Source organism: Strix uralensis, chromosome Z, assembly GCF_047716275.1.
Source record: "Strix uralensis isolate ZFMK-TIS-50842 chromosome Z, bStrUra1, whole genome shotgun sequence".
Lineage (NCBI taxonomy): Eukaryota > Metazoa > Chordata > Aves > Strigiformes > Strigidae > Strix > Strix uralensis.
The window spans coordinates 45130864-45155266 of record NC_134012.1 but is presented as its reverse complement, the minus strand read 5'-3'; the positions used below and the strand labels follow the sequence as shown (position 1 = coordinate 45155266).

General features: G+C 37.5%; 1 protein-coding gene across 2 annotated transcripts in view; it reads left to right on the top strand.

Annotated features, from left to right (window-relative positions):
* Positions 1-24403, top strand: part of RORB (RAR related orphan receptor B) — a 134873-nt gene that overhangs the window by 78179 nt on the left and 32291 nt on the right. The window contains exons 1-3 of one of the 2 annotated variants that reach the window (XM_074856084.1): positions 6713-6855; positions 19253-19338; positions 23733-23874. In XM_074856084.1, the coding sequence (XP_074712185.1) occupies positions 6816-6855; positions 19253-19338; positions 23733-23874 (268 nt within the window). In that variant the 5' untranslated portion in view covers positions 6713-6815. Of the gene's footprint in view, positions 1-6712; positions 6856-19252; positions 19339-23732; positions 23875-24403 lie in introns of those variants that run through there. The other variant, XM_074856085.1, reaches the window with a different exon arrangement.

Here is a 24403-nt window from a genome sequence, read left to right as displayed (position 1 = left end):
CCCCAGCTGGATGTGGCACAAATTCATGAGAGGCTCAAGATCCCCAGTTCTGCTGTATTTGTCATTTCACCTCACTGTTTCTAGTATTTGGGCTTGGCAGACTGAAGGGACATTATACAAGCACAGTTCAGAAGCAGCATTGCTCCCAATCAAATACCATTTGCTGATATATATAATGCAGAGGTTCCAGAGACATTTTATTGTCTCCTTACATTAAAGTGGAAATACAAAGATCTCACACTGAACTATGTATAGTAACACTGGCCTCACTAACTTACTGGTGATTGTGGTCATTGGCAGATAAATTGTCCCATCTTATTAGGCTTCCAGCTAGGCATTATATTTATAGAGTGCAATCCAGAGAGTTTAGTGTACTACATTATAGGAAGCAGAGTCACAGTAGTTTATGGGAGTAAAAATAAGAGGTTTCAGTATATACTTTGCTTAAAGTATTGAAGACTAAGGCTTGCATTAGATACTAGAAAACTCTTGAAAATATTTCCTTTTAATATGCTTTATTTAATTACCAAACTTGCTTAAATCCCTCTGTTTTGGTTTTTACTTTCAAGATGTAGGGGCTACTCTTCTTAACAGATCACTCCAGTAATTACAGAAAAATATTTGGGTTGCTGTTTCTTCTGGTTTATAAAGAACCATAGAAAGCAATTTCCTCATTCTTAAAGAAAAATAAAATATAACCTTTGATTTATCTTTGCTTTTCTTGTGAGACACAAGCCTGTGTAAACCACAGCTTTCCTTAACAGGTCAGACAAAGTTCTCAGGAGAAAATCATTCTGTTGCTTCAGAAAGTTGAAATTTATTGTGGAGGCACAAAGACTTAGGCAAGAGAATGAGGCTTCATAAGCTTAGGACACCCATGAAGAGACAACCTTTGATTCTTGTCAAGACTAATGAACCTCAATAGCAAAGACATAAAATATGGTAAAATCTTATTTTTCTTCTCCCCATCCCGTGTTTGTAACGGCAGTTCAACTGGCAACTTCTTTGTGAAGATTTTGGGCATGTATGGTCAGTGAGAGTCCACCAGAGTAAATTTTCTTTTTACTCTGAGAAGAGTCCAGAAGAGCCTGGACTCTTCCTTTATGATATACATCAGCCCCAAGGATTCTGAGGAAGATTGAGATCAGTCTAATATGCCAGTCTAGGGGAACAAGAGATATGAGCAAACAGCTGACAGGCTTATTAGAGTCATAGTGGTTGGCAAAGGAGGGGCAATAACATCTACACTTAAATATGGAATTATGCTTTGGTTCATGGGAGGAAGCACTATGAGGCTTTTTATGCAGCCATCATAATAAAATTAATTTTGTCAATGGCCAAAATTTGGGGCATGTAACTATTTATCCTGTGCAGGCAAATAAATCTACTTTTAAAGAGTCAAACTATGTAATTCATATTCAGACTATCAAGCAAAAAGCGAGTCATGTAGATCAATAGGTTCAACCTGAAAGCAGCCATCAAACTATTCCTACTTCTCACAAGGTGACTCATAATTAAGAGACCATTTGCTGGCTATTTTAATCATAATAAAAATATCAATAAATTGGGCAACGAATGAAGATGGGACTACAGCATGTTGGCTGAGACTGTCCAGTGCTTCAAATCTTTGAAAATGTGTCTGAATGCAGAGTGAGTCAGCTCCTTGTACAGAAGTGCTGCACTTTATTATGTATTGGGTGTAGAGTGGAAAAGGGTACTCTGTTTATGTCCAACCTAATATGAATTTTGGTGGTAGTTCTGATGATCTCCAGGCATAACAAAAATATGTCTAATTGCTTTACTGTTACAGGTGGCCACTCTGCTTCCAAAAGAGGCCTGTTAGGTACATCTTCATGGCACTGATAGTTACAGTCACACTAGAGAAAGTATATGGACCTACAGAAATAATCAGTAGTTCCACAGGCAGTAGCCAATGACAAACAATGCTAAAATCCAATAGCAAGAGATTGACACATGAGGTTTGAAATCATGAAAACAGTGATAATTGTTCTGGAAAATCAGTGGTTTCCTCAGTGAAAGTTTGGTAGTCTGATTAAATAGTGTGTGAACACCTGGACTGTAAAAATCTAAAATACCTGACTTGCTTCTGAATGGATTTAGCCATAAATTGCTCTTTAAATGGGCCAAGGAGATGCAGCATACATTTTAGGGAAGAGACTTTTTTTATCGAGAAGGGTCCGTCACTCCTTGGAAGGTGAAACAAGAAGTGGCAAGACAGAAAAGTCACTCAGAACAAGTCACTCGGATGCTGCAAGTTTCCACAGGGAAGTATAATGATAGACCAGCTAAAAATCTGAGGTCAGCACTTTCAGTTTGGTTCAAAGATACTATTTCCTACATGTCCATGATTTTCTTCAAATTTTCTGTGGATAACCATCTAGTCCTTAGTTCTTAAAACTCATTCAGTGTTTTTCAAAGCCATTAGAGGTCATGCCAACAGAGGAAGTCTGTCACCTTAATGTTACGAGGTTCTCCAAAGATCCTTCTTTTCTGCACATAGAGACATAGCCTCTCTTATAATTTCTGAAGTCTTTGAACTTAAAATGCACTGCACAGTGGACTAATAGACCTTTAGAGTATGTTCTCTCTCATTCATGGCTCCCCTTCACCCAGTCTCATGGGGTTACTTTTTACCAGGAAAAAAAAAAAAAAAAAGAACAAAAAAAGAACCAGCAGAAAGCCCTGCTACCAATTTCTTGTGCTAATCCTTTTGCTGTGATTCCCCCAGATACAGTAGCCCTGATTAAAGCACCGGGATTCATTTGTATTGGGAGGTAGCATCACCATTTCTGTATCTTTAGCCTGTAAGTGGAAACTCGATTCACTTTGTTGAAATATCCCCAGGGCTGCAGAGACTTAGATTTACAGATCACAAGATTTCAGGATGCAGCAAGACTTTTCTTTCTGTTCTGTATCCACAAGGGAGGAAGGCCAACATCGGAAAGGACATTTGCAAGGTGGATCAGAGCTTGCATGGCTGAAGAATATACAAAGCAAAAGAGTGTAAGGTTCATCTCATCACATTCCCCATGGACAATGCCTGCTTCCTAAAATGAAAATACAGAAGCACCTTCTTTGAAAGTGTGCAGGGCCACAACCTGGAAGCTGCTGCTCAATTTCCTATAGTTCTGGCATTAAGACCAGGGGGATGTACCATATGCAGCCTTCAGGAGGAGAGATACAGTTACCTATAGCCTCTTTAATAACACGCTTTTCCTTTATTTTTCAACTGTCATGTAATGTAGGAATAAATGAGAAGAGGACTTGACCCTCAGTTAATATAATTTGGCACAGCTTCACTGACTTCAGCAGCCCTGCACCTGTCCACACCAAATGAGGTTCTGAACCAGTACAGTCTCACCTGCATGTGCACACACACACACACATTTTTTTCATTACCCTTACTCCTCAGACAGCTGGATGCTTTTTGATAAAAACAGCAAGAAGAGCAAGAGAAAAAAAAGTTCCTGTCTGTGGATGTATCTGGTGCCTGCTCTTAACAAGAGCAAGGTGGCTGGATGGAAGTGAATCCCACAGTGCCTCCCTTGTAATCGCCACATTTCTTGGTCTCTGAAGTGATGGCTAGAGTGTCCTTCACTTAACCAAATCATTTTTACCAGACCTATCACGTAGAACAGCTGAAGGCCGCCCTGAGCTATCAAAGTGCATGGGTTGTCTCCAGCAGACCATGTCCTCAGGTATTTGTAGTTTCTACAAAAAACTGTAATATCCAATCAATTACCTTTTTGAATTTGAATACCTTTGTCTTTCAGGAGGGTGGTTTTGGTTTTTTTTTTCTTTTACTGTAGTACAATAGTCAGTTTCTGCACAACAACTTTTATAGTTTATTTTCTTTCTAAATTACTGGGATAAGTTGTTTACATTCCTCCTTTACATAGTTAATCCTGTGACTGTGTGTTATATTATAAACTGCTGAGCAAATTAGACTGCGGAGAGAATTAACTGTCAGGACATTAAGGAATAAGGTTATATTCCATAACATTCATAGCTGCCAAATTCCTCCCTTTCTTGATCTTAAAAATATTTATTGTATTAAAAAAATCTCTTTTCTGTTGAACACCATCAGGCAGAAATGAACACAGGTGATATTTTTTCAGGAATGTGCAAATAGGACCTTTTTATGTTCATTGTGGGGGGGGTGGACTAGATGACCTTTAAAGGCCCCTTCCGACCCAAACTATTCTATGATTCTGTGATTGCTTTGTGTTGAAACAGTTAAAAAGAAAGCTAAGTGCATGATGACTCCTTTTATTCAGACTGTCCGTTGGCTCAGGCTATTAAACCAGCACATAAAACAGCTTTCTGGTCAAAAAGCAGCTAGCAATGCATGGAAGTCAGAGCTTACTTTATGCTATAGTTGAGTCGAGTTTTCATTTTATATTTGTTCAGATTCTGTAATTGTTCCTCAATATCTTTTTTTTTTTTGAGCTGAAAATCTATGAGGAACATTTCTAGAAATACAAACTTAGAATTGAAAACTATGTTGTATCATTGTGTTTTTGTAAGAGTTTAAATATTATCATTTTCTTCTGGAACCAAGTTCTCATTACAAAATGCAAACATTGCCTAAGACTTCTGCATCCAAATTCTGCTTGCCCTGATGGCTGCACAGACAGAACACACCCAACAGGACATACAGGGTGATTTATTAAGCTGCTAGTCAACTGATAATTCTCAATTTGAAAGCCAGTGTGTCTGGAATCATTGCTCAGTACCAGTTTGATACTAATCCCTGCCTCTGAAGGGTCTGTAATATTTGGCAACAATCTATTGATTTCTTTCTGACTCATGCAGAACTAATTTTCAGTTACACAAATTAGAGAGGGAGGAAAAGGAAAAAGAACCCTTAAATGTTGTTCCTTTCTTTTGGCCATTTCTTTGATCCATGTTTTTTATCTGAGAGGAAAGTGGTGTGTCTAATAGGGAACTGTAATATATTATGAAACAGTGAGACTTAAAAATCTTGTTAGGCAATCATTACTTCAGCAGAATGAAATACTGTTGCAACAGGAGGAAAATTATACACCAATTATTTATCCAGTCAAGAAAAATTATGCCCCATAACATCAAAGGCTTCCATTTATGAAATAATAGAAGAGAGGGCAATTCCTATTCTTTTAGCAAGCCAGGAACTTTTTATTCATCTGAAATGCAGCAGGCCAAGAGTTTGGGACCTTATTTAAGATTATAATCCTGCAGCATTACATGTAGCCTGTGTGACTGGTTCTAAGAACAGTCATGAAAAAATAGCTGTGTAATGTTTATGCAGATTGAAATGAGTTATTATAAGCAATTAATTCATCCTGTTTCTTATTATCCTTCAAATAATGTTTTCCTCATTATTGGAAAAATATTTTTTCAGGCTGCCTATTCCCAGCTCATGTATTTGTTTGTTTTCTGTAGCTTTCCTAATCTTCAATAATTCTCCTTATTTTTATAAACTTTGGAACTCTCCCATAATATTTCCCCTTGCATTGATTTCTTTTTTTGATAATTCCTCAACGGTTGTATCTACCCAGAACAAGCATTCAAAGAAAAATAGCAATTTTGAGCATCTTTTTTTATGGTATATAGGATTAACAGTCTTCTGTATCTATCAGGCTTATTGAATCTTGAAAATGAAGTCTTCTCTGTTTTATCTTTGACACAAATTCCAAGGGAATAAATATGCAGAGTTAGCAGGGCAGAACTGTTAAAATCTAAATTATCTCTTACTCCAACAAGTACTTTATGCAAAAGGTTAAGACATGAGAAAATGGTTTAACAAGGAAAGGTTACTTGGAAATGAAGTAACCTTGCAGACTCTTCCAGAAAAAAAAAAGCCTTGGAATGTGTAATGGGGAGGTGAGGGAAATTCTTTCCAAGCCTAGAAAACCTGCAAAGACTCCCAAGGTAAAAGTGAATTAGTATTTAATGTATTATCTGTCTTCTAAAAGTATTCTCTTCTTAAGTCTTGTTTTGCTTTGTTTTGTTTCTGACAGAAAGCCTCTGTAAAGCTTGCAGTGCTTTGTGTTTGTCTATACCATGTCTGGTGCATGACAGCCACTGCATGCCCTTTCAAGTATATAACCTCTGAACCAGGATGCAATTCTAGCCAATGTGGGAGCCGGGGCGGGGAGGGAAATGTAGTTCCAGGCTCTGAGCAACTATGTTAGAGTTTCATACTGAGAGCTTACCCCTAAATTCCCCCTGGCCATACAAACTAAGGATAACTGGGATTCAGTTGATAATTCCTTTAACGTAATGGTTGTCCAACAGGGGAAGTTCAGTCAGGTCTGTCACAGGGAGTCTAAAAACACTGTAAGCAAGTTGACTTTTTAGCTCTGGAAGCAGATAGGTAGGATATAGCTGTTATTTCACAAGATGGAGGTTTTGTCTGTAATAATTTGGCATCTTACATCTGCCGTTATAATCCTCCATCTCTTATATATGTCTGAAACAAAAACAATTGACAGTAAAGGAAAGCTGAGATTTATTTTCAGAATTTCCAGAAAAGAAGTGTTATTTTTAAATGATTGGGCTGGAATAAGAAATGCATTCTACATGAAGATAGCATCAAAACAAAATGTTTCATTACTTAGTTCCTCCAGCAGTTTTCCTCCCTTCCTTAATGAAATGGAACAGTCTATACCTTTATCACTTCTTCCATTTAATCTTGTTAATGCAGTCTGTTAAGACTCCACTTTTGCAACAGCACAGGTGTAACTGTGAATAAGTAGGGTAGCAGGAAGAATACTGTTCTTCTCCTAGGAGTCTTCTTTATTTACAACAAAATGTGTGATATTCAACCCAGAATAAAAACTGATGCAACTGGTGAGTTGAAACATTTTTCTTCTTCACTTCCTTAACAATATGAGGTATTCCCATGAAGAGTAAGTAAGAAAATGTTAATCATGCTGTACCAAATCTATCCTTGAGACAACTGCACTTTCAATTTTTACTAAAGATTAATTCTTCCTACTGTGTTAAAAGATGGCAGATTAAATTGGTAAGTAGACAGTTGGGAAGTATAACATTTTTCAGACAGCAACAGATGCAAATCCAAGAATATCTCCAGCTGATTTGATTGCTTTTCGAAAGATGGGGCAAAGATTTTAAATAAAAATGTGCAAAAGTGAAAATCCATAGTGAGGATCAAAAATACGAACAAATTCAAAAAGCTCTAAGGAGGCAACATCAGAAGGATTTTAGAGTCATTTCAGACTGAAATCACTTTTATTACTTGTTTGTTGTTGCCTATGTCTATTGTCATTTTTCCTTGCAGGAGTTATATCGTGCCTAATGTACTGGGGAACTTATTGTAACGAAAGTGATCCAGAAAAGTGGATGGGAAATTATTCCATTGCCTGTGATGGCAGTTACATAAAGTCCCAGACAGTGCAAGTTAGATCCTTTTTTTTTCCTGCACTGTTGTAATTCTACTTGAGTGTATTGAATTACTCCAAATTTACTCAGAATCAAAATCTGTACCAGCAGAAGCACATTTCCCCATCCTTTCTTTCCCTTTGGCAACCAGCTTGATGATTTTCTGTCTTAAAAGGAAAAAGAAAAAAAAGGGGGAAAAAAAGCAAGTCCCATTTTTAAGAAGGCTTTTGCTACTGAATCTTGCTCATTAACAAAAATAAAGACATAAGCTATGCTTAAGCATTCTTCCCTCTCAATTCTTCCTTGAGCATTACAGTTAGCTATTTTGGCAAGAATCTTTAAGCTGTAAAACATTTAACATTAAAAGCTGCATTAATTAGGGGTTTATCAGGACTGTAAATACACAATATATTTAGCTTACTAAAATGCTTTACTTTTTTAAGTTGCATCATGCCCTGTTGTTCACCAAACTATTGTTAATCAAAGTATATGAATGTAATAACCAAATCAGCTAAAATTTTCCTGAAGATATATTGCATAAGACAGTCACAAAACAGTATAATTAAGCATTTTTAATTGTAATGGACAAATAGATTTCAGGAATGAGAAACAGTCCATGAAATAAGAGTATTGAGGGTAGAGGGGAGAAAAAGCAGGGATGCTGACAAGAATTTTACTTCTCAAAGTGCAAAATATCCCTTTGTGTTCCCTTGTTATGCCATTCCCACACCGTTGTTTATGATCCACAGTCTGTACTGCTTGATATTCTGTGTGCAGGACCTCCTGAAAGTCCTTTGGCCTTTCTGTAATTAAATTTAGATGTTCAGATGATGCAGTGTATACACTTCACTGGTTAGTGCTGGGCTATCTTTTGTGCTTAATTTTCAATATTAGATAAAACTCACAGGACTAAATTTCTGGAAATGCAACTATTGTGACATTTGCTTGCTACAGTGATACAACTATAAAAGTTCTTACTGGGGATGTAATATTTATATGAAATTGAGGATATGGTCAGTTAATATAATTAAATGTTTAAACAATCTTGCAGGCATGCATATTCAAATAAAGAGGGGTGTTTTGCTAATAACAGTGATGTGGTATAAGCAATCAGTTATGTTAGTCTGACAAATAAGATATTGGGCTAATTGATGAAGCAAAAGAAACATTATTTTATTTTATATGTGATTTCTACAGCAGAATATTTACCATATGAAATGTATCCTTGTTGCACATCGTTCTAAGATGTGAAAGTTTTTTTTCTGTATCTACTCTATAACATAATATATGTAGAAGAGAGAGAGAAGTTGGAAAACATTTTTCAAAGTTTGGAAAAGCCAGTAGTAACTGCCGAGTATGCTTTAACATTGTCTTTAAGTCATTTTAAGTCACATTTTCAGGACTTGTAAAGCAAAATGTCATCTTTGGATAAAGTATCCTGAGAGATAATGTTTAAGGTAGCCGTAACAATGGTTACAAAAGCAAATCAAATTTTTTTTAAAGGTGCACACAGAATACAAAACTATTAGACTTTTTATGCATGCTACCATATGTAGTAATTTCTGGATTTTGAATTGCTTTTTTGTTCCTAGTAAAGATGACATTTTAAACAAGGTTTTTCCCTGTGAAATCTTAAAAATGGCACTAGTTATTCCTGTTGGTTTGGACTTTTTCAAATCTCAACATCCCTTCTTTCCTTTTCCAGTATTTTGTTTATAAAAAGTAGAACATACTGACACCTCTATAGAAATCAGTATGGATTTCCACAGAAATTAAAGAATATAAAACATAAATATCCAGTTACTTGAATGGTGATCTCACTTACTTATATGAACATAAAGTACTTTTCCATTCTAAGTATCACTTAATTATTTTTCTACCATATTTTTAATTGTATTTATTTCCAGCAGTGTATAATTTACTGAAGTGTAAAGGTTTAGATGTTTTGATTATTCTTTCTTATATGTTTCCAAAGGAAGACAGCATTTTAAATTCCTTGAGTTATTGATAATTTGCAGACAACTTTTGCAAAAGTATAAATACTAAAATAAAAAATATTTGAGATGTGGGACAGTAGAAGAAGGTTCTGACCCAGTTGTTACTTTCTCTGAAGCTGCATTCTTTGTAGGTCCTGCAACTCTATTTTGGTGTATCCACAGATTCAGTAAACCTCCTAAATCCTTAATCATTCACAGTGCACTATAATATGGCACTACTAACACCCATCCCATATGATATTGCTGTTTCATATACTTGTCCATCCCAGGTGTTGGTGCAGCCTTTCTTCCCTTTATCAGAGCAAGTGCTTGAGAAGGAGTTCAGTAAATAAACAGTTGTAAAAGAGGAGTTAAATAGGATTATACTTGAAACCTCCAGTTATACAGAGGTTGGCTTCAGGCTCCGTTTAGTGGCAACTGAGCCATGAATACTCAAATTGCTGAGTATCACCTGGTTCTGTGCACAGACCTGAACTGTGCAACGGTCCTTATTTCCCTTGAGGATTTTGCATGGCATCATATTCTGGGTGTGAGTGCTACTGGAAGTATAGGAAACTGGGGACATTCAAACAAAATAATGCAGGTAGGGGTGGAGGAGGGGGGGATTGTGAGTGTGCTGCAGCTGCAGCCCAGTAGCAAAGAGCTGGAGAAGAGTGTGCTGCCACAGACAGAGCTAAATATAAGCACTACACCTTCCTTCCACTGCAATCTGAAGTAAGTTTTAAGCTCATTTACACCCCAGTCCAGCAAGCAGTAACACTGGCTGGGTGTGAGGAACGATAAGGTCATGTGTGATCCCACAGCTTTGAAAAGAGGTCTTCAGAGCCTGTTCCTGCAACATGTTTGTGCTGCTAGGCTTTGTAACTGCACAGCAGTGATCTATGCATATGTAACAAAGAATTCCCACTAAGGTGCTGAGTACTATATGACAATTTCAGCCATCTCTCAACAGGCAAAATGAACTTTAAATATTTATTATGCTATCCGGGCTCTTCACCTGCAAAGTTCACTAGTCCATCTATGCAGAAGAGAAAAAAAAAATAGCCATGGATTGTTTCTACCAGAAAACAGTAATTCAGAAACACTGGGCACACTCTGGGTAGCTTTCTGAGTAAAGACAAGTAAAGAGGGAAAAGGATTTGTCCTGCTAAATGCCTGCTAAATTACGAAGCATTTAAGTGAAACATCCACAAATTATGACAAATAAGTTGGCAAAGTACATACTAAATGTACTTCTCATAGAAAAGCACTTGCATGTGCAATGTATTTTCTGTATAGGCTGCTATTTTTTGAGCAAGTGCATGTTTACCATATAGAGAATTGCATAGACAACATAGTCATCACTGCTCAAATAGCCATCCTGACCAGCTTATATAAACACTAGCTAAAGCTGCTAGAGATTATTTGCAGAACATTGGATCTGATGAGCTCAAATATAAGATAGCTTGGGTAGTATAATATTTGGGATTACCATAATAATCTCTTTAGGGAAAGTGTGCAGTATCAGCAGAACCGTTGCTTGAGTCTTTGAGGGAAGTAGAAACTGTACAGTAATAATTCTGCATTTATTAAACACTTAAATCTTTCCCTGTGAATAAGGCAAGTTTCTGAGCTCTTTATGGGGCCCAGGATAAGGCTTTGAGAATTTAATTAAATATTGCTGGTTTGAACTCACCTATGGAGCCCAGATCATTGGTTTGGCAACCTGTTTTTGTTTTGTGGTAACTTGTTTTATTGTAGCACCTTCCTTTGAAGTTACACACATAATTTCCATGCATATTAGTTACTAGGGAAAAGAGTTCATAGATTAATACAGAGAAGTCCGTGTTGAGAGGCAATGACAATGCTTCTGTACATATTTACAGAGTGTTGGGTAAGTTGTCAAAATTTACTGATCATTTGACCCTTTCTGATCTCTTTGAGCACAGCCTTTCAGGAGTCAATCTTTGAGCCACAGCTTCTGACAAGGGAGCTGATTTTCATCATTTTGGACCTGGACACTGGGCTGTAGTTGTCCTTTAGCCATCACCACCCTTCAGAGGATACAGGCAGTTCTGCTTCTCTTCTGCTGGCTTTCCTGCCACTGAGCCATCCCACAAAAGTTCAGGACAGCCTTAAACACTTGTGCTTCTTATGCATTTCAGCCACTCTGTCTTGTCCAAAACAAAGAAACAAACAAGCTGCTAGGTAGCAATTTCTGTGCCTCTGGCATCTTCCTAACCTTTTGGTGTTTCACTGAGTGTTGGGCTGCCATTCTTGGCAAAAAAGCTGCACAGCTTTTATTTGGAGTCCAGGAAACAACATCACCATCACTGTCTTGTAATAACCCCATGGAAACCCAGATTTTATGTTCATTTACAAATGTTTTTAACTCATTAAAATCACCACTTCTGTAGAAAAAGAGACTGGTAATCAAAAAGTATTTATCAGTTATCGCAACATCATGTCACTGCTCTTAAGAATCTTGCTCACAACTACCTTTACTCCACAGAGTCTCGTCCAACCTTGCAAATCTTGCAGCTTTTCTAATTGATTCGCATAATGAAATTCAGCTCTGAGCAATTATCTTTAACCTGTTTTAAGCTTGAAGACCTTTTCTCCTATCTAAGGTGTGATAAAAAGCTAAGGGTGCAAAAGCATTTCTTTTAGAAGAATGTATCCCTTGGTCTAATAAAAGATATTACATCTATCTGAAAATCTCATCTCATCTATATCCTTGGACCATCACAAGCATAGCAACTTTTCACTATTCATAAATTGTTAAATAACACTGCTAGATCCATTGTAGTTACATGCCGGAAAGGAAAGAAAGGGCATTTGAACAAAAACATTTTTTCTTATTTCTGTTCTTATTGTGATGGGAAAAGGTTGTTCTACTGTGCTCATTTTTTTTTCTATAATTTCACCTTCTATGCTGACTGTAAAGGCAAGTAATCTGTGCAGATCATTCTTTCCAGACCTGTTCCAAAATTAGTAACAATAAGATACAAAAAGATCAGATAATATGAGCAGTTTGGAGATTACCTTTAGCTCTGAAGCATCCATAATCATTTGAACTCATATTACTTCATCTGTCTATTTCAAAGCATTTCACAATGGTCTGTAAACATTATTAAGGCCATGAAACAGATACAAAAATTCATCCAAAGTATATATTTACAGTGCAGATATAAACATATTTCCTTCATATGCAAAACCTGCAAAAAGGCTAATATATAGCATATAATTTTGAAACTTTTCATCAGTCTACAGACATTGCATGCGTATTTCTAAGGTTTGAACTTTTTATTTTAAAAAATAAATTTTAAATGCGCACAATAAGGATGCACAGAGTAACTACATAAAGACTTTTTTTTCATTAAAAAAACTTGAGGTTTTAAAAGGTTCTTTTCCAATAGCCTTTAGAATAGCCATGCAGTAAAGGGCAGAGTTGATCTGTAAAAAGAGTTGTACAATACAGTGCTTTTTGTTTGGTTTGTTTTTTTTTTTTTTTTTCCCACTGGAAAATCATAGAAGAGGAAGGGGAAAGGAAAACATGTCACCAAAAAGCCTTCCAAATGACATTGCTTATAAGCTAAAAAAACTTCATCTAAAGTGTGAGACCATGAAAGAAATCACACTTAATAATTGCATGGATTTATGACAAAAACAATCTTTTTAGCAGTAATCTATTCTCTTCTATTTCAAGCAATAATCTACCAGATTTCTCAACATCTAGCTTCCAGGACTACCACTTACCTTGAAATTCATGACAAGTTTTTACAGATCACATACAGATCAAATCTATTGTGTGTGCCCAGTGAGACATACAGGTATACAAGAACTGCTTCTGGAGAATTTGTACATCTCTGCACATGAGCTATAGGACTGTCACACCTGGGAGTCATCAGCCTTGCTGCACATGCAGAGAGGACCCTGGGCAGAGCAGACCTGACAGTCTTCATAGCTCTAACAATGTCCAGGTTCCAGACTCATAGTCAGGGTTGTGTGTATCACTGTGTGAAAATACATTAGAAAATAGATTTTATGAAAATGTTATTTTCCTGGGTGAATTCCTCATGTCTGCTTACTCTAATAGCTCATTTGGGGTATGTCTGACAGCAAATGTATCTACAGACACATTCATTAACATTAGCTGGCATTAATTAGCTGCTGAGACGTTGCTAACTATGTAGCTCTCACTGCATGAGGTACAACAGAGTCTGAAACCATAACTAGTATCCTCAGTTGTATATTTTCAGATTATTAAATACAGATGCAAAGCACCTGAAGTCTTACTGTGAAGCCACAGAATATCTAATCCAGTGGCAAAGGTGATACCAAGATCTAGTTGGCAGCCTAATTTATAGTGGAAACTTCTCTTGGTAGTAATATGCAAGGAAAAAAGTCTGTCTTACAGAGGTCAAGATAAAAAAAAAAAAAAAAGCAGAGTTAGCAACTAGATAAAAATGCTGAATATACTTAATTTAAAATCACTTAGGGACACAAACATGAAAGTGAACTTGGCAAATCCACTATCATTTTTCAAAGAACTCCAGCTAAATGATGATGGGAATTCTTGGAAGGTGAAGGATCTGCTTTTTTTGCTATTGGTTCTCTGATTAGCCTTGATGTTTCCAAGCACAATCCCTCCTGGATCAACAAATCAGAGAGAGGACTTCCTCTTCAAAGTTCACGCCCACCATGCTTTAGTATCCTCTTTTGATCAAGAACTAAGTATTGAAAGCTCAAGCCTTTTTTCCCCTTGGAACCAAAGCTACAGGTCTGGGAGATTATAGTCCTGTGTCTCCTGATTTAAATTCCTCAGATGTTAAACTGAGATTATATAAAACATGAGCTTTGGTTTTCTCTTGTTAGACAACATATGCATGTGAGTGACAGTCCTCACAAATACACAGTGGACACATTAGCTGCCTTGTTGACTCTTACGTTTCTTTCAAGAGGAATCAGTAAATTAACTGTGTATCTCCTTCCAGATTTATTTCTAATTTCACCAGTATAAAAGTTCTTGACACCTGATTATTGCCCGGCTTTTAGGATAATGAATTTTGTACCCATGAGTAAATTTTTTGCTGATAAAAAAAAAAAAAAAAGAAAAGAGAGAAAAAAAGCAGCCTAATATACTTTTTTATTTCTCTTGGGGCAGCATTTAAGAAAATAACTAATGCTTGATTTGAAGATGGTTTTAAGTACATATTTGCTTTTATCCAAGTGTTCATTTCAAATGTGTGAGATGATTTTTTATTTACTTCCTTAATAGAATTCAACTTTTCTTCCTGTTGTCCTGAGAATATGAATTAGGTTCTAGGTGGTACACCCAGCATCTGTGGATTATTATTACTAGTCATGTAGAATTAATTAATTTCCATTGAAGCATTCTAATTTGTAGGGTGCCATATAAAACTAGAGGCAGTTCCCGGTCACAAATAACTTTAAACTTAAGTTTAAAATAAAAGATGAATACCACAGAGAGATGGGATGACCCTGTGTTACTGATGAGAGAAGCTACAGTTGGTGATAAGGATCAATCACAGTGCAGCATATATTCAAACATTATAAATGTTTTGTTAGACATCAGGGTGATGGTGGTTTTGCAGGCTTTTATTGAGTGATGTATCTCAAGACAAGATGAAAACTGTACTTGTTCAAAAAATGAACAAAAGGACAGTTGAGACTTGTGTTATTGCTTGAAAAGAAGCAGGAGCCATTATTCTTATGCACTTTATTAAAGTTGATGGGTAAGAAAGCAAGTAGAAGGACTTTAAAAGTAGAGATAAGTAGTTTTGCTTTTATTCCTTCCTCAGGTTTACTACATTGGGAGAAAATAAGTTCTATCCTTGTGCTGCTGAAAGTTATCATTGTGGCAACTCTACTATTATTAGTTCATTCCATTTTTGCCTCAATATTCAGAAACAGTACTGAATCAATGCATTTTATACTTTTAAGGAATTCAGAAGTGAGCTGCTTATTTTATAATAGCTATAAAGAGAGGTAAAATATACAGGTCCCTAAACTGTTTGTTAGTCTAAGAGGAGAAAGGAAGAAAAAAAACCAACATAAAATTATAGGCAGCTGAACAAAGATACAATGTGAAAAAGGTGTAGTAGCCTCTGACAATCATTAAATCTGCAAAAGAAACCTGGTACACTGGGTGTTAATTACAGTAATTCAAGAGGTTTCTGGGAATACAGTGGCTTCTTTTTCATCTGGCCTGTACAATTAATGATTCAAGTTTTCTGTTACAAATCCTTAAATTGTTCTGCTATCTTATGAACAAAAAGAAATGCCTAGGAGACAGTAGCAGAGTCTACTTTTCCAAACTTCTTCAAATGCTTTCTGTGTCCTAAAGATTCTGCCTTTTCTGTGAGCTCTCTAAGGAGCTATGGTAGCAATTTCTTAGACATCCTGTATTTAATTTATAGGATGGTTAGTTTTGAATAAGCATTGGAATTAACTGATGAGTTGCAAGTGTAACATATTTATTTCATATTAATTGAAACCTGGAGCCTTAGCATTTAGTGACCTGGTCCACAAATATTTACTATGAACATAGTGCTTATAATTGCAAGTCAAGCATGGAATTATTGATTGCTCACAGTAATGAGTACTGTGCTAAATGCAATGAGTGTCACACAATGAATTATTCTGTCTTTGTTCCTATCGCGGTTACAAACTGCATATGCAAGTTACATTAAAAGTACCTGCATATTGGTTTGGTTTTTTTTTTTTTTCTTCCTTTGTCTTGTCTTTTCCTGAAGATCTCCTCACATTCTCACTGTAGTTCCTGTCTCTGACATTGACATGTGTCTTTGAGGCTTGTCAACATAAAGCAGCATGTGGTCCCAGAGCTGAGCCTTGCTCCCTCCACATGACTTCCAAGCAGAGACCTGTGAGCAATAACTCAGACTAGCCTCTCAAACAGCAGTAACTGGAGGTGCATGTTTAAATGTTTTCATTATTTCAATGGGGATAAGACATAAGAATTTTTGAGCAGGATCAACCTGACAAAATTGCCAAGGAACAGCAGATGCTTTTCTGTAAGGAATTGCCTTCTTTTTTATGCGTCTGTCATGCCAGGATGGCTAACGCATATTAGTTTCTTAAAAAGGGAAAGAAATTACCACCACCTAGTTCATGAAAACAAAACAGGTTACAGAAGCTAACCCAAAAATTGTGGATGACATAGGAAATTTTATTTCTAAATATGAACTTTCTTAAATACAAAGACAGGCAAAATTTTGGGTCTAGGTTGTCTCTGTCTAGAATATATTAACAACAAATTGCTGTTTCCTGCGATAAAATTAATTCTATCCATCCTGGATTAGGAGTAGTTTAAAACCTGATTTTCTTGCCTAAACCTTGCCTGAAAATGTGCTTGATCAGAGACAGCGTCCCAGGAAACTGAGCTCATAGTGCGAAACTAAAGTATCTTTAGCCATCCATGAATGTCCCTCTTCTGTGGTTCTTTTGGGATACGGTGTCCTGAGAATAGTTACTTGACTTTCTAGAGAAGTCCTGCTAGCATTCACCTTTGGAGTTTAACTTGGTAAGCCTCTACCCTAAGTAGGGGGCAAGGGGAATAGGGGATGCAATGCACCTTTCAGTAGGATGTGTGGTGGCTCTGCAGGACACAGTTCTGAGTTTAGATAGTTTAACCATAGGTAGAAATGGGGAAAAATCCAGACTATATCATTACATTACTACAGCATCCACTGTACAAGGATGCTTAGTGCTTAGCTTACAATGTGCAGTCATTTTTAAGTATGTTTTTTTCCAGCACTTATAATCTTTTCAACTGCCTACAGGTTTGAAGTGGAATGCTCTTTTTAGGATGAACATTTGACAATAATCTTGTTTCCCTGTCTCCCAATCCATTTTGAAGTTGAATGTGTCCAGATAAAGTACTAACATTTAGCAATCCTTGTGCTCAGGTTAGCCCTACTACACAAGCTCTCAGCTTTGTTATCCAAGTATTTGGTGAGTGACTTGTGTTGCAGAGCACTGCTGCTACTGTTGCCCTGGGTGTGGAGGAAAGACATGTGCCAGGAGTACTAATCCTTACCAAGTATGATGCTACTTCCAAGTGGCAGGAGAATTTCAAGGAGGCATGCATCCCACATATGAAAGCAAATGAAAGGGAAAGAAAATAGGTTTTCCATTTCTTCTCAACACATCTGACTAGAATAAAGGCACATTCCTTCCCTACATTTCAGAGTATGCACTCTTACAACATTGTCAAAGGAAACACACACAGGATTAAAAGTAGTTGAGGGAAGCAAACAGCTATGTTAGCAAAAAAACAATATATGGAAGATAGTGAAATATGTTTTTGTTCTCTGAATTAAATGACCAATATGTTTAGAAAAGGATCTTAAGCATAACCTTATTCAGACATTTTCAGATAGTACCTGCCTCTCCCAGCACATAGCCAGTGAATACTTAAACTCAGTCTGTGGGCCTTGTCTGCCCATGACCTGGTGCTGAAACAAATAGCTTGAAGAGAAGGAGAGGTTTACGCAGTCATTTGCAAGTCCATCTCTGCCAGTGTGTCTTGAAGCCATAATCTGAAAGACGTGAAAACTTCATCACTTCTGCTGCTTTGAACAATGCATCAAATTGCTGGAGCGATGGGCTAAGGCCAACTGTAGGAGTTTCAATAAGGCCAAATGCCGGGTGCTGCACTTGGGCCACAACAACCCCCAGCAACGCTACAGGCTTGGGGAGCAGTGGCTGGAGAGCTGCCAGTCAGAGAGGGACCTGGGGGTGTTGATTGACAGCCGGCTGAACATGAGCCAGCAGTGTGCCCAGGTGGCCAAGAAGGCCAATGGTATCCTGGCCTGTATCAGCAGTAGCGTGGCCAGCAGGGACAGGGAAGTGATCTTACCCCTGGACTCGGCACTGGTGAGGCCGCACCTCAATGACTGTGTTCAGTATTGGGCCCCTCACTACAAAAAGGACATTGAATTACTCGAGCATGTCAAGAGAAGGGCAACGAAGCTGGTGAAGGGTCTGGAGCACAGGTCGTACGAGGAGCAGCTGAGGGAACTGGGGTTGTTTAGTCTGGAGAAGAGGAGGCTGAGGGGAGACCTCATCGCCCTCTACAACTACCTGAAAGGAGGTTGCAGAGAGCTGGGGATGAGTCTCTTTAACCAAGTAACAAGCGACAGGACAAGAGGGAATGGCCTCAAGTTGTGCCAGGGAAGGTTTAGACTAGATATTAGGAAGTATTTCTTTACAGAACAGGTTGTTAGGTGTTGGAATGGGCTGCCCAGGTCAGTGGTGGAGTCCCCATCCCTGGAGGTGTTTAAGAGTAGGGTCGACTTAGCGCTGAGGGATATGGTGTAGTTGGGAACTGTCAGTGTTAGGCTAATGGTTGGACTAGATGATCTTCAAGGTCTTTTCTAACCTAGACAATTCTGTGATTCTGTAAAATACACCATGTAGTTCTACCTCAGCAAAATGAAAAGTCGTGAATATTTGAAATGTATAAGCAAGCACAATTTAGATAATTATTTAGGACCCCTAATGACTGTCATTAGCAATAATGATGATGAAATTGACAAAAACAAAAAAGGAGAATATGAGGAAGAACTTGCTAATCATGAGATATCTTAACTGTTGAAGAGTTTTGAGGGGTATGGTAGAAACTACATAATGTGAAGCAATTAAAATTTGCCATATCAAAGCATACAGAAACACACAGTAGTTTTATATTGTCAGGGGGGTGAACAGGTGAACAGGTTATCTGCTGTCTAACTCTAGCTTTTACGATCTTTATCTGAGAAAGAAATAAATGAAATAGAATTACATACTCAAAATATTTGTCTTGTTTTCTTTTTCTTTTTCAGCGCAAATTGAAGTGATACCATGCAAAATTTGTGGTGATAAGTCCTCTGGAATACACTATGGAGTCATCACATGTGAAGGCTGCAAGGTATGAGATTTTAATACAGCATAGTCATCAGCATCTGCATTAGCCTCAGGCATCTGTGTACAATAATACACTCTTACCAGCATTCAAACAAGTTGTGCCAAGGGCTGTAAAGCCTGCTGCTGATAAAGATGCGTTTCATGCCTAATTTTACTAGTTGGTTTCCTTTTCATTAAATACTTTTTAGAGTTACCTTCTTGTTTGAAACATAAATTAATACATTTATACTGCATCTGATGCAGTATAAGTGCTGATACAGGCAGAGGCTGACAACTGTAAGTCCCACCTGTTCTACCTTAAATCAGCTTGAGAGATGGATTGCTTATCTAGTTTCCTATAAAATCCGTGTAGCACTAAAAATTGGTGTAGTATCTCACTTCAACATCTTAAAAGCTTACAGGTGTCAGTTTGGTCCTGTTTTATTCCCTTTGTATCCTCTGCAGGCCGAATTGTAATCTCCAAAAGAAAAAATGCCTTGCATTATGAGTAGTGTAAAAGGATCCTTTGTCTTCTTCCTTATAGGCTCTAGCACAGGGCAATTGCTGGGAATTAGAGTGTAAAAAAAAAAAAAAAAAAAAAACCAACAACCAAAAAAACCAGTTAAAAACTCTTCTATGCTGCTTAGTTATATTGACATATTATCCCAGGCATTAGTTCAAGTAACACAAATCAGACCCCAAGCCAACAGAAGAAAGGCTTTAGTTTTCAGTTTTAAAAATACTCCATGATTTTATTATCTAAGGATTTATATCATTACTCATGGAAAACCAGAATTTCATACTACATGTTGGTATTTTAGCTTTGACTGTAAATGTGAAATTATAAAGATAGAGAGGCAACATATCTGATTTCTTCTATGCAGAAACACAAAAAGTAGTACATTTGAAAGTGGGTGAAATGGCAAGTCTGTATTTACTTAATGCTTTACAAAATTTTAGAACATCTGAAAAATCTGAAAATTTGGGTGCACCCATTCCCAAAAGAAAGCTTTTAATGCCAACAGATTGAGAAGCAATGTATTGTCAAACAGCAGATTTCTTTCAGAAATATTAACAACTGTTAACCCACAGTGTGTCACTGTCTTATTGTGACATTGGACTAGACATAAATATCTTATGATGATGATCACATGAAACAGGATTAGACTAATTGATCTGATACTTCAAAATTGGCACAAAAACTACAAGGGAAAAAATTATTTAAGCAGAAAAAGTGTCTTGTCTTGGTACTCAGTGCCCATAGACCAGTTAGGGGTAGAGTGTCCTGTAGATGTGATTAGGGTTAATGCTGGCCCTTGTGTGTGCCTCGAGAGGAGATGATACCCCTCAGCTCTGTGTGTAGACTGCTTATTGAGATAAAGAGCTTCTCTTCCACTTACGACAGTTTTAACCCTCTTGTTTTTGTGCCAGTTTTGCAGTATCAGATCAATTAGTCTAATCTTGTTTTGTGAGACTGTTGTGAAAAAAGATGTCAGTTTTCACATAGGGTCCGATGGGAGGCATCTCAGTCTGTCAGAGCTCTCTTTTAAGGTAAGTGCTGTCTCAGACAGTGCAACTCTACTTTTCATTGCCCAGTAATCAAATAAATATTTGCTCAGCTCACATACTAATAACTAGTCAGTTTGGGCTATTTTTGTCTGAATGTGTTAGAAATCTGAATTAATTAAGAGGGAGACCATGTGCGGAAGAAAGAGGTGAGAACCACTCTACAAGCATGCACACGTTGAGCCAGACACCAGAGAGCCACAGCATTTCAGGACACAACATCCAAGGATTGTACTGCCAGTGGCGGTGTTACAAACTTCAAGGGACAGCAAATCCTCTAACTCTGTGTCCCTACATTAGCTATGCCACTGCAAATGCATATTATAAGTGCTTAAGGGGCATCATAAATACTACTGCTATTTCATGTCTGCATATGCTAAGTAACCTGAACCCATTGAAGAAGACGGTGGCTCTGTGACTATCGTTGTTGAAAGGGTGAAACCTGAAGACAGGTTTCCAACCTGTCTATCTCTGTGGTTCCTTTTTTTGCCATAAAACCTTTTATCATCTCTTCTGACTACCCCTAGAGCAAAGTATTTGCTACCACCCTTTTGTCATTAATTAGACAGTAGTTTGCATGGCCATTTCCCTTCTCAGACTGACTGTTGGTGATGGATAAAGTGACTTTTTCAAGATACAGAAAAACTTGTTGTCAGTGTTGGGAATATTGTGAAACCCATCTTTAAGTCCCTAGCTCATCAGTAATGAGCTGCATCCTCCTTCCCTCAAATGGAATTATTCTCAGTAAATATAGCAAATACTATATAAAGATCCCCTAAAAATGAAATGAAAGGATTGTCTGTACTTTGTAAGACAACATTTAGATCTTATGCAGGAGAGAGTACAAAACTCTCCTTGGAAAAATAAAATACCTGCTGCAGATTAATTTTATTATGTAACCCTTGATTTTTTCTTAAGAGGGGCAAAGAAGGAATAAACAATTTCTTCTGAGATGAGATCAACCTTAATGGGAAAAACAGCACTACAGGATAAGGCACAGTCAGTGCTAGATAGTTGTGTGGGGTTTTTTAATGCTATTTAATTCATTTGTTCTCTCAAATCCATATCCACATAGGAGCTGCTAAAATCTAAACCTTTAAACCAGAAAATCCTTTGCACATCAAAACCAAAATTGGCTGTAAAGTTCATCAAATAGAGTAGAAATATCTGCAATTAGCGTCCATTTAGCCTTAAATTAAGCTCCACAGTTTCAGGAAAGTTTTGGTCAACCAGGATCAGATAAGTCCCCACCAGATTTTTTCTAAGAGTTCCCTAAATGACATCCATGTTCTCAAAAGTGCAAATTATAAAACTTTATTTAGTTTTTAGATATACTGTAATCACTGATAAAACCAGCACAGGTCAGATGAAATGAGTTTCTTTATGCTCAACCTCAGGAACTACAGCTGATGGTGTACTTGGTGGGACACCATGCTTGTTGTTACTGACACCCCACACCATCCTCACTGGGTTCACCAGGACTTGAGTGAGAATTCTGGCACTACCTGTAGCAAGCAAACTGAGCTCTGCTACACTGTCGCCTTGTTGCTTCCCCACTCTTATTCCTCCAAAACGCACAGCTGCCTCAATTTCCATTGCTCGGTATTACCATCTGTCAGCCTGTGTGGAGATAACACTTGTTTTGCCTGATGAATGAAGTCAACTCTGGTTCCATTCAGCGGTGTTTGCAAACCAGCAGAGAAAGACATGACCACTTTGGCATAATTTCTGATGACTAGTGTAACTGCACTAATGATGCTTTCTGCCCTTTTCCTCCTCATGGCTTCCTGTGGTGGCTAGGCTATCCTTCAGCTCTCCCACCATAAAACCCTACAGCTGCCTACATCAAAAGATGCCAGAATGGTCAAGGAACTTCTCTTCTTTGTTTCTCACTCTCTCTGGACTTGCTGTTACTCCTGTCCTTTATTTTACAGGAAAGAAAAGAATATCATAAAATGCCTTCTCCCTCTCTCTTTCTCTCTAATCCCCACCCTCCCAGTTTCATTCCTCTTGTCACCTCTGCCATTTCATGTCACTTCCACCATAACAGTACCTCTCAGTGTTGTTCGGAGCAGCTGGGAGCTTGTAAGGCCTTAGGTGTGGGTTAATACTCTCCTTCTAGCCCTCTGATCTTTAGCCAAATAGCCCACAATTGGCCAGAAAAACCTTCTAGGGGATAGAATAACTACAAATTTTTACATAGATAAAATGGATAATGTTATATTCCATTGAAATGGAAAATGTCATTACTTTCTCATGGTAGTGTCTGAAGGTGTTGCTTTCTCCTTTGTGTGTTGGTTTTACTTGATACAGTCATTAAATCCTAGTGCTTTTGTGATGTTTCAATTTGAATTACTTTTCACTCCTGAAGTGTATGGTTCCTCCAGATCAGATCAACATTTGCCAGGTTAAATTGAACAGCAGACTTCAGCTTCCAATGCTACGCATAGCCAGTGCCAGTTATTACCAGTCTCTTTCATTAAAGGAAGAAAATAGTCAGAACAAGTACTTTTAAGTCATCTGTTTACAAATGCTGACAAGCTTTTCTTCTGTTAGGAGCAATCGTTAGATGATACATGGTCTTTATTGCACAATAAGAATGCATTCTGTAACTATTATTTGCATGTTAACAAAGTAGAATTACATTCTTTACAGAATAAAACTCAATTCTTATTATAAGTAAATGTTCTTTAATTTCAGTATACAAGGCCAACACATCTGCAAGGCCATAGCATAAGTAGGATTGCACTAAATAAGTTTATTGTAGTCATTTATATGATTGTGTGTGTGTGTGTGTGCGCGCACGCACACACATATATGCCCATGGTAATACTCTGTCTCTCTTGCCCCTAGGGATTCTTTCGGAGGAGTCAGCAGAACAATGCCTCCTACTCCTGCCCAAGGCAGAGAAACTGCTTAATTGACAGAACCAACAGAAATCGTTGCCAACACTGCCGACTGCAGAAATGTCTTGCCCTGGGAATGTCTCGAGATGGTAAGGAGTCAGATTCCTGCTTCACACCTAAACCCTTTGAAACTCTTCTTCGCTGCTGACTTACTTAAACTCCCTGTAGATTTCTGGAAAAAAAAAAAAAAAAAGAGAGGAGAAGCTCCTTGCTTTGTAATGCACACACTGTGAGACACAGATCTTGCCGTTCAGTTAACAAAGGAGGCTATACTCATGGGAAGGGTAGGGAAATCGCAAAATGGAAAGCAGTATTAGTTTGGAACAGAAAGAGTCAGAAGTGAAACGTGTTGTTCTGATCAAAAGCACAAAAAGGTCACCTCTGGAAAGGTGGAATTATATTTCAGTTTAGATCACCTCTTACATTAAACATTAACATTTATCTAAATATTGATGTGTGAAAGCATCCCTTTCCTTGAGATCTCTAAAGGTCTGTGACAGTGAATAGGCAGTTAAGAAGAAATTTACACCTTGATAGCTTTAGGGGTTTCTGTTTGTTTTATTCAGAGCTCTTGACCAAATATTTTTCATTACCAAAAAACCCATTTCTTTTACCTGT